General features: G+C 37.4%; 1 protein-coding gene across 13 annotated transcripts in view; it reads left to right on the forward strand.

Moving 5' to 3' along the window:
* Positions 1-11,262, forward strand: part of MPDZ (multiple PDZ domain crumbs cell polarity complex component) — a 173,196-nt gene extending 161,934 nt beyond the window's left edge. For 11 of the 13 annotated variants that reach the window (XM_057547814.1, XM_057547819.1, XM_057547820.1 and 8 more), the window contains 7 exons: positions 16-106; positions 979-1,022; positions 1,843-1,965; positions 3,227-3,331; positions 3,889-4,001; positions 4,819-4,942; positions 6,815-11,262. In XM_057547814.1, coding sequence (XP_057403797.1) covers positions 16-106; positions 979-1,022; positions 1,843-1,965; positions 3,227-3,331; positions 3,889-4,001; positions 4,819-4,942; positions 6,815-6,961 — 747 coding nt within the window. In that variant the 3' untranslated portion in view covers positions 6,962-11,262. Of the gene's footprint in view, positions 1-15; positions 107-978; positions 1,023-1,842; positions 1,966-3,200; positions 3,332-3,888; positions 4,002-4,818; positions 4,943-6,814 lie in introns of those variants that run through there. The other 2 variants (XM_057547822.1, XR_009008557.1) reach the window with 2 other exon arrangements.
* The last annotated feature ends 214 nt before the right edge of the window (positions 11,263-11,476 follow it).

Genomic DNA, 11,476 nt, shown 5'->3' on the forward strand with positions numbered 1-11,476 from the left:
GTTACGTATTTGTAGATGAGTGAAGGGAGCCTGTCATCATTCACTTTTCCACTTTCGGGATCCAGTACATCTGAGTCACTGGAAAGCAGCTCAAAGAAGAATGCATGTAAGATTGGATTGAAATTTTAAGCATGATTTAGTGGTTTGAATTTTGGCCATCAACAGTGATTTTTTTCCCATTTTACTTTACCTCTGAAGCTCTCTTTCCTCTAAATCATCCCAAACCCTAGTATAGGTGCAAAAATTCAGAAGAGCATGAAGTAGTGCCTATAGCGGTATTTCCCATTTGATATTTTCCCTACGAGGTATACTAAACATTAGAATCAGGATCCTGCAATGTTTTTCTTGCGAAGCAGATTGTTGTATTTGATTTTTATTCCCTTTTTCTGTTTAATGTAACACCAATATATCAGAAGATCCCATTAAGTGAAGCTTTCTTTCTCCATGAAGATTGCAAAAAATTTGATTGATAAAATTAATATGATCCTCCTGTGTTTTAATTACATGAAATCATGATGCAGAGGGTTTTTTGGCTTGGAGCATTGGTTGAAAGTTGTTCAAATTGAAGAAACTAACCATATGGCAGTCTCTGTTTGCAATGTAACTAATATTCTAGAAATTTAGGCACTTAAGTCCATGGATTCTTTTTAATGCTTCCATGACTTTATTTCTCTCAGCTGTGCACATGTCTTTCTATCCAAAGCACATCCTGTCCTTAACTCATTCAAAGTGGATTATGGAGTTGTATAAGCAATGCTTGAAATAAGAAGGAAGAAATAGGATGGTGTGTGCATTTTTCTAACTGGGAAGTCCCTCTGTAAGACAGATTTAATCATGTGTGCTAGTAACTTTGAAACCCCCTTTCCAAAAAAATTAGGATACCTCACTTAGTCCCATCTAGCTGTAGACATCAACTAAAATTTAAACTGACATTAAAAATGCACTAATAACCATATTTTATCTTTTTCCCATTTACAGTGGCATCTGAAATACAGGGATTAAGAGCAGTTGAAATTAAAAAGGTAACTTGGGAGAGAGGAAACAATATAAACTCTTTTGACTCCAAAGGCATCTGCATATGTATTTTCCTGTTAGCTGCCTTACTATTTTATAGTACCATCTGATAAAATGTGTATTATATGCAGTGGAAATAGCCCAGTGTAGTCTTTGCGGAATTTCCTTGTTTGAAAAATCATTTTTGGTATACTGTTTATTGCCACAAATGGTATCAACCCAGCCCCACGCAAAATAATGCCGGGTCTCTCTCACTTCTCATATTAGGATAAATTAGCCTTTGCTTTCAACAGAGACTTCCCATTCTCCTGAAACCGATTCCTCTGATAGCCATGCACACCAGAGAAAATAAAAGCAGATTTAAGTGCTGAGCACACTTGTAGACACTTCATACCATCGTCATTTCATTTAATAGTCACTGCAGCCCTTTGTGAGAGGCACGGTAATCTCCATTTTGTCCGTGAAGATCTAGGGATTCATTGAAAGCAGTGGACTTGTTCCAGATCCCAGCGTTTGTAAGTGTGGGTTTCTGGCTTTGAACACGGGTCTCTCTGATTCCTTTTCACTTCATCAGCTTCCTTGATTTTCCTCATTCCCCATAGCATGATTTTCATTTAGTTTTGATTTCTTTTACCTCCTGAACAGATGCTTATTTTTCTAAATCACATTAAGGACCTGTATCAAATAAAGTAATACAATTTTCTTGGGCATCATTTTCCACCCTCACATCTAGAAGATCAAAGTTAACTATAGAATATTGTGCCAAAGAGACCAAAAGCCAATTAAAAATATCAGTTTGACCAAAATACTCTGTCTGTCCAATGGCAGGGGCCCACTGACTCATTGGGGATCAGCATTGCTGGAGGTGTGGGCAGCCCGCTTGGTGACGTTCCTATATTTATTGCAATGATGCACCCGAATGGAGTTGCAGCTCAGACCCAGAAACTCAGAGTAAGTTTTACTAATAGCCCTGGTAGCCCTAGCAAATCTATCAAAAGGTTTTATAAACCCTTTGACTCTGGCCAGCTGTTGCAGGCAGTTTGAGATGTCTGTCAACTTTTAAATCCGCTTATCCAGCCACATCAGGGCTTGGTTTGGGTAAAAGATGAAGAAAATTAAAAGAGAGGAGAATTTGTTGTTGTATGCAGATTTTCAAGTAAATGAAATGGGATGACTTACAGTTATTTCTTAATATTTTTTACTTGTTTGAAACCCTGTGGAAGAAGTTAAAATGAAACAGAAGGTATTCTCAGAAAGTATTGCCAGAATGAAGTGAAATTTTTTCTTTACGTGTTTTTTTGGTTTAAATGCTGATTTAACTTTATTAAATTGAAAATTGTCATTTATGTTGCATTTGTTTATCAGTTTTGCAAAAGTTTAGTGTAAACATGACTTATAATGTGAAACTATACAAAGCTTGCTTCAAAATTGAGGGATTTTGCATATGTAGAGCACTATGATAGAATTTATGCCAACTGCCCAGTTCTGAAATCATGTGAATATTCCATTAAAGTAACTCAATCTCTACAAAGTAAAATCTATATGGCCTCATGCCTTAAAAATAGTCTCAAACCATAATCACTATTTAAATACTCTCTAAATCGTAATGGTTCTATTTCCCTTTGCTATGTAAATTTATGACTGGCACTTAAAAACAGATTGTACGCGTAACACAGGGGTCAGAAAACTTTTCTGTAAAGGACAAGATGAATATTTTAGGCTTTGCAGGACATACTTGTGTGTCCCTGTTGCAACTGTTCAACTCTGCCTTGTGAAAGCAGCCAAATAATCATGTCTGTCCTCCAACCAGATTTTATTAACCAAAATAAACAGCGGGCCAGTCGTGGCCTGTCAGCCGTAGTTTGCCAACCCTTGACTTAGAGTCACAGCTAATGCGTATAATAATAATATCCAGAGAAATTCTGGTTCCCAAATGATAGCAGATATGGTATTCTTTTAATAGGAAGTAATGTCTTACCCAGGCGAAACAAAGAAAAGGGAAGCGTGATTCCCTGCCCATTGCACCAAAGATGATAGAACTCAGCCGTTACTTGCAGCTTCTCTTTGTGGTTGCTGCTGCTTGGAACTGGCCGTTTCCTTGGTTCTATTTCTGTTGCTGATTAGTAGTATACATGTGGTGTGGAAGGTAGGGAGGGAAATCGTCCCACTCTCCATGGCTGTCGTAGCAGACGGCCGTCTCTCTCCCTCGCAGGTTGGGGATCGGATCGTCACTATCTGTGGCACACCCACTGAGGGCATGACTCACACCCAGGCAGTGAGCTTTCTGAAAAACGCCTCTGGCTCCATTGAAATGCAGGTAAGGTTTTTATCCCAACTCTTCTGAATATGGGTAGCTTGAGGGCACGTGAGCTTTAATGTCAAAGCTACAAAATGATTAAATCTCCTATTATTGTATTTACTATTTCCCTTGAACATAAATGATTACATTGAGAATTCCAAGAAAGTACACAGGAAACACATTCTGTCACTTTTTATCCTGATGCATTTATCATTTCATACTTTATATCTTAGGGGGAAAATTCATGGTCTTGGCAGGGAATGATTAATTGCTGAAATTTTAAGTGGTGGGATTGAGTGACTTACGTTCTAAAGATCTTTAGAAAACAGTTGATGTGAAACCATGTTTGAAAAGCATCAAAGAACTTGGTAGAATTGAATTAGTAGAATATTCTTAGTGTCAGTTGACGAGGCCTCTGGACCTCATGAAATTCCTGCATTTATGTTAACAGAAATGATTAAGTGGATGATAAAATACACATTTTATTCCCAGTGCTCTTTTTGAAGAAAAACTACTGATGTCTTCCTAGCCACCTGAGCGTGTGTTTTTTCCCTTTATATTTCTCCTGTGTACAGGTGGTTGCTGGAGGAGATGTGAGTGTGGTCACGGGTCATCAGCAGGAGCCCGCCAGCTCTAGTCTTTCGTTCACTGGGCTGACGTCAAGCAGTATATTTCACGATGACTTAGGGTGAGCTCATATACTGTTGTTTGTGTGTCCCTGTTACCCACATAAAGGTGAAATGATGGAAGATGAGGTGTAAAATATGAAAACCAAGTGTTTCTAAACTCTTCAATTATGGAATGGTAGGTAGGTAGATAGACAAGCAGACATGCGTGCATGCTACTACTCTTCCCACATTTTCATCTCTGAGTTTTTTGAGGGAACATTTTAGTCTTGGGGGGTCAATCTATCCTTTTAAAAATTCCAACATTGCCTAATCATTTATTGAATCATACTTGTGATGAAAAAAAAAAATTCACAGTTACCCAAAACTTGAGTACACAGAATTAGAATATAGAGAGAGGGGAAGAGAGGAGCATGCTGGAATTTTTACATAATTTGATGCAGCTTTTCTATTTCTTATCATCTATTTTTGTCTCTGAGCTTGGGAATACTGATGTTTATGACTTATTCCATCATAGTCTTTGGCAGTTTAGCCTCTCACTTTAAATAAACTGGAAAAGGAAGGAGCTGCTTTATACAATGAGAGCTTGCCATGAATATGTTAGGTTGAGGGTAGTATACATGAGTAATAGAATAGGGTGTTAAGTAGTATTTCATTAGATTATGTAAATTTAAGATACATAGCACAGCACACACTGACAATTTAAGCATCCCCAAAATACCCGCGATGGACTCACTGTTGGTAACACAGAGAGTTATACTAGCTTTAGGTGGATGTCAGCTAACCCATAACTTACAGATTCATGGAGATACATATGTATATGCCATATATATATTTTTTTAAAGTCTGAAGACTCTTTTTTTCTTCCCTTTACTGTAGACCTCCTCAGTGTAAGTCTATTACACTAGACCGAGGACCAGATGGCTTGGGCTTCAGTATAGTAGGAGGATATGGCAGCCCTCACGGAGACTTACCCATTTATGTTAAAACAGTGTTTGCGAAGGTAAGCTTGCAAATTTTAACCACCCTCTTCCCCCCTAAGCATTCATTAATAGTGGTCAGCAGCGGGCTTATTAGTTTATGGCTTGAGGTAACGCCAAATGATTAACAGTTGATTATTTTCCTTTGGAAATCCCTACAGGAATAGGTCATTAGATATTTTTGTCCAATTTGAGGTTTAGTTATGTTTAAAGGAAAATAGGCTCAAATTGAAGTTCCATGGGTACTCTCGACAATATACATAAAACTATTAATGAACGTTAGTTAGACAGTCAGGCCTGATTGTTTTCCTTTGGAAACAAGTTGTATGTGATTGAATGTCTTTTGCAAACAGAACATTTTAAATATGTGTATGCTAAAGAGCCCTGACATTTTTTCTCTTTGCCTTTTTTGTTGTGAAATATAAAATAGGCACAGAAAAGTACATAAAATACATAAGGAGAATAACTAATAGGGCATTTATTTTGCAAGTTTCATTTCATTGAATGGAATAAAAAAATAACTACTAAAAATATTAAGGAGTATCTGGCAGCTGTATCACCTACCACAGATCAGCTGTTTGCATTCAAGGGATTCAATAAAGAAAAGAAAACTGTTGGTATATAGTTATAATCATATAGCATCCCGTTCTTTGGTAAGAATATTTAGAATACAAGTAAAGTTATTAACAACATTGGTGAAGCTGTTAAAATAATTTAAACCCATATAGTTATTGTTAATTTTTTGTTAAGACAATTTTTAGGAACGACAAAATTTCCTGCAGGAGAAAATTCAGATTCTCAAAATTTTACAGCACAGAGGAAACAAAATTATGTTAAACCCATTAAAAGATTTGGTACAGGGGCTTTTGATTATTATTATAGTCCTTTAAAGTGCTTACTTAGGGAGGTTTCATTCTATTATTTTGAAAAAAAATTATTTTTCACCAATTTAAAGTGCTGTATCTATAGCTATAGCTATCTCTCTAGCTATAGGCTTAATTTATGAGATTTTTTAAAGCCATTGGTATGTCCAAAAATACAAACAGCATTTGCCAGTAAATAGAAGAATCATGCAGTCCTTTTTCTCAGCCTCGGAACAATTTATTTAAGGCGTGCTAGTTAGAACATATTTTAAGAGTTTCATCATTATGGATTCCTCATTAACTTTTCCATATTTTTAATCTTATATTTAATTGCATAATTGCCTACTATACTTATGCCTAAGATGAGGTTCTTTTCCAAACAGCAGTGTCTGTGTTTAGTCTTAATCATTTAGGGCCCATAAGGAATATGAAGACTCTGTCCACCCTTGGGAAGTAAAGAATCAAGCAGCTTAAGCCGCCTTTTGAAAGCCACAGAAGGAATTAGAATTAGAGTTAGCACGACTTGTGCCTTATCCTGTCCTTGTCAACATACATGTGGGCTTTTGTGCTTCTGCAAACCTTTGGGTTTGATGGCCCTCATGCCCTTGTCCTATAAAACTGCTTTTGTCCTGTAAAACTGCTAATCCTTTGTTTTCTTTCTGTAGGTCTTCTTTATAGGATAAAAAATCTTGGATTCTATGAAATCATTCCTACTAAGCATATTCCCAAATATTCTTTATTAATTTGAGTTCCTACCAACTGCTGTGCTGAACAGCCAAAAAGCCATCCAACTAATCTATTGACTGCTAAATTCTCTCTCAAATTGGAATCTCAGTGCTGAAGCCATTTAGGAGAAAGGCTTCCTTTGTGTCTGTTCATCATTGCTTAATGGCTGTGGAGCACCTGTGGAGCGCTGAGAGCAATGTGTGTGTACACGCAGAGCAATTCACATTCTTGTTTGGATCTTTTTCTGTTGTGTAACTGCGAGGCAGCATTTTTTTGAGAAGTAAACAAGCCACTTTATAATTGCAGGGAGCAGCCTCTGAAGATGGGCGTCTAAAGAGGGGTGATCAGATCATTGCTGTCAACGGGCAGAGTCTAGAAGGGGTAACACATGAAGAAGCCGTTGCCATCCTTAAGCGGACAAAAGGCACTGTCACTTTGATGGTTCTCTCCTGAATTAGCTGCCAGAATTGAGCCACCTCAACTTCTCACTTACATCCCATGCTACAAAGAGAGTGGAACTGGTCCTGTGGACTCCTCCTGGGCTGTATTCATCCGGCTCTTCAAAACTGTAGGAAAAAATAGCATTTAAATTTGTTTTTCTCATATGGAAATGATTTTCTTACTGACAACCTAGCATCACTTTCCCTTTCTCTTTGCATTTTGTGATGGAAACTCAAAGAGAAGGGCTCTTTGCATAGATAAATCCAGTCTTTCTTCCTGAAGATATCTGACATTTTATAATCATGTGGGCAGAAATTAATATGGGCTCAACTGGTTAGTAGAGAAAGGAAAAAAAATCATTCGAAAGCTAACCAAGGGGAAATGGTCTCATGAAATTAAGGTGAAAATTGAAAATATAAAATAAAGAAGAAAATCTCAAGTTTTATAAAAATGCATTTTGTTAATCCACCTTCTCTCCCCACTTCTAACTAAAAAAGAAAAGAGAAAAGTTGTACGGAAAATGTTTAAAAATACTTTCAGTATTTAAAAATGTTGACTGTTATTAAAACATTGCAACTCCCAGCTCTAATACGCACATATATAGTTTTCTCCTAAAATGGGCTTCAAGATTGGGTAACTAACAACAGGAAGCAATGTTCCTAAGTTTGTGAAGAAACCACTTATTGCACATCTTGATGTTCATTTTCATTTTTGACCTATTATACAATACTTTCACATTTCTATAAGTAAAATGATGACGCTGCCCTGTGTTGACTGCGGTTTCTCTAGAAAGCAGCCTTGCCAACCACGCAGGAGCATAGGAGGCTCTCCGAGTTGTTAGTGCTGGTTTTAAGGGATGCAACACTGAAAGTGTGTCAGTGTGCTGTGCAGTTGGTTTTCAATTAGTATTAATCTTAATGACGGACAAAAAGCAATGTGTTAGTAATTATTTTGGTTGTATGCCATTAGTAAATTGATAGAAAAATTAAGGGGATTAACATAAGTTCATTCCATTGCCTTATATTAACATCTTATAATACAATAGTTTAAGACTAAGGGAAACAGATGGAGCTGTTTATTGAGACAACTGGTGAGGAATTATCATGTGTTCATTCCCATTTTAGAGCGTGAAACTCCTACATTAGAATACATAAAGTCACTTTAAATATTATCTATATTTGTAACAAAAGTAGTGTACAGATATTTTATTACAGCGCTTTTGTGTAAATGCGGAATTGAAGTGAATAAATAAGAAGTTTCGTGGTGCACAAAAAAAAGCAGGCATTTTTATTTTGTTCTTTTTACTGGGGAAAAGCTTTATTATACTGTTCAAGATTTACAATTTAAAATTGGCTTTTATCATGTCTAACTGAACATATGGTGTCCATAGTTTTACAGTTAGAGGAACTCTGGACAACAACATTATGAAAAGCTCAATGCTTTTTATGCCCAGAATTTGTACTAATGCTAAAAATGCATAGACTCCTCATGGAACAGAGGAAGATAAACAGCATTAAAGAAAGAGAGGTGTCGTGCCTGTATGTGCTTTTCTGAAACGCTACGAGTGATGCAATATTATAAGTTGTTCTTTAGAGTAGTCAAGAGTTGAAGCATGTTCAGATAGAAAAAGTCATAATGAAAATTATTTCTAATAATGAACATGAAAGATCTGCTTTGAACACTGAGCAAGGACTTTAGGAACCTTTGTTCTGCCAGTTCTTCCCCTAATTAGCTAATGAACATATGCATTCCCTCTGATTTATCTCATCTGTAAAATGATAGATGTGATTTTATCTCAAAGCTTATATCAAGTTCTCAAATGTAAAAATTCTGCGATTCTTAATTAGATATACGAAACGAATGACCCAACTACACGTTGCATCAGTTCGGAAGCTATTCTCCCCAGCCAGCTGTTGTAAACTGAGGTACTTGATGTAACAAAACTCATTTCACTCTCCCAGTGACACATCTAACCTCTTAGTCACCAGTTAGTGGCCCTCTCTCATGGAGGCATGTCAAGACCCTCTCATGGCTGGCTTCCGGAAGCTGAGCCACCCACCTTTATGTTTTAACCAGCACAGATTTTACGGAGGCCGCGCTGTGGCACACCCTAGGAAGGCCAGTTAACCAGCCATACTGAAGTTTGAGTAAATGTGTGAAGGCCCTCCAGTGAGAGCACCCAGCTGGGTATCTGTACTAGCCTGTAGGGCATTGCCCCCGAATTCACGTCTACTAAGAACCTCAGAACGTGACCTCATTTGGAAATAGGGTCTTTGTGGATGTCATCAGTTCAGTTAAAATGAGGTCACGCTGGATTACAGTGGGCCCTGAATTCTTAACAGAAGGCTGTGTAGAGACACAGAGACAGAAGAAGAAGGTCGTGTAAAGATGGGGACCAAACAAACAAAAAACAAAACAAAGAGTACCTGGAGCCACCAGAAGCTGAAGAGATGAGGAAGGTTTTTTTCTCTGGAGTCTTCAGAGACAACTTGTCCCTGCCGACCCCTTGATTTCAGATATCTGGCCTCCAAGACTGTGAGAATAAATTTCTGTTGTTGTAAACCACCTTGTTTGTGGAACTTTGCTACGGAAGCCCTAGGACACACCAGTATAGTGTCTTGGATGTTTTTATATCCTTAGCTACTATCACTGTGCCTGGCAAATAGGAGAGGCTCTATACATTTTTGTTCAGCATGTAAATGATTGAATTATAGGTCGTGATTAATTTCATGGTCTTACCTTGTTTTAGTTAAGCTAGCTGCAGCCTTCGTACTGAATGCAAAACAGGAAGCAGTGGGAATGCCACTTAGGGATGTAAAACACTGGGGATAAGCTCCCCTCCTGAACTGCTACCAATGAACAAAGTCAAAGCATGTAGAAGTGAAGAAAGAGAGGGAAGGAATGAAGGAAGGAAGGAAAAGAAGATTGAGAGGAAAAGAATATCGATGCATCAGCATTAGAGAGAGTGACAAAGGCTTATGCTTCCTATATTATTCCTTCTTGGAAATGTAAGAGTTCTCCGTGGAGGAGGAAGAAAGTGAGCAAAGAGTTTGAAGACTTGAACGTTATAGTGTTATAGTGTTAATGTGCAACTCAAGACCACGTACAACTCAAGACCCTGTACAACTCAAGATTGTGGCTTGCCCATAATAGGTTCAGTATATTTGTTTTTGTGATTAAATTACATTGGCGAATATTGCACATTTCTGGTGTTCTTTGTGACCCCTCCAAAATGATGATGATGGTGATGATGATGATGCATTTGATTTCAACACCTACTGATTTATAGCAGCAGATGTAGCAATGCAGTGTGGCAAGTCAGTAGAGCCCATACGTCAGAACAGTGATGGAACTGGAAGCATAAAAGATTAAAATTCATGCAAGACAAGAAAAAGGAACTTTTTTTTCCATTTTAAGAATCTTGATAAAGCTGATTTTGATAGATTCAAAGAAGCAAAGTAAGCTCTTCCCTGCTGTGAGGTGTACCATGCCAAGCTGTCTTAGACCTGGTCATCTAGCTTATTGTCTGAGAATGCCAGAGATCTAGTGCCTGTCTTCAGATCTCCATCACAGTGAGTGGAGAAAGATGCCTGCAGGGAGACAAGAATCAGTATGCTTTCTTCGGTCTAGGTGTGGGAATGCCGAAACTATCATCACCTACTTTCAGCAGCCCTGGTGTGTTGTTTCATGTCAGTGACAAGTATTCTGGAATGCATTTGATTTGTGCAAAGATGTTCCTCAACTTCGTCTACGAGGAATTAATGTTTAACTTTGACCTTTCCTAAAGGGAGCTATTTGTAAGGTGGAATTGGCCTCTGTTACCTCAGGAGGAAAAAAACATGTTGGTGGCAAGAACATTTCTAAATGAAGAGCGTGGAAACTGGGCAAAGCAAATGTGGTTACTATGATTTTTGTATACTTGACATTGCAGCTTCTTTTTTCCTTCAAAATACAGGTATTCCATTTTATGTAAATTAGAAAAAATTGTATAATTTGTCTAGGAATTTTATTTATCATTCAAGTACTGAAAGTTCAATTGTAGACCCTTCCAAGGAATTCTGTCAAGACAGAGGCAAATCTGTGGTAATGATTTCAGAATTCTCTCACTGAAAATGTTTCTGGAAGTTTCAAAAAGTACTGCCATCAAAAAAAAAAACTGCTTTAGGCAGCTTCTAAGAGGGAGCTTTAACTTATTCATTTAATACTGGACATTTTTCAGAAAGTTGTGTCATTTGCTGATTCTTTGTGATCCATTCTCCCTCCTTCCCCCATCCTCCTTCTCACATGTGGATTTTCAGAAATAAACAATTATCCTTGGAAAACCTACTTTTCCTCTTCTTTTCTTATTGATGTATTAGAAGTTGTGATTTTTTCACCTGAGTCTACCTTGAAATATTTGGCATTCAAGGTTCTACTCTCTGAATTTCATTTACCTAAAGGTCCTTTATTCCATTCAGTAAAACTTACAGGTTTACCTTGCTTTGGAAAATTAAATGAGATAACTATTTAAAGCATTAATACCATGCA

This window comes from Balaenoptera acutorostrata, chromosome 6 (genome assembly GCF_949987535.1).
Source record: "Balaenoptera acutorostrata chromosome 6, mBalAcu1.1, whole genome shotgun sequence".
Classification (NCBI taxonomy): Eukaryota; Metazoa; Chordata; class Mammalia; order Artiodactyla; family Balaenopteridae; genus Balaenoptera; species Balaenoptera acutorostrata.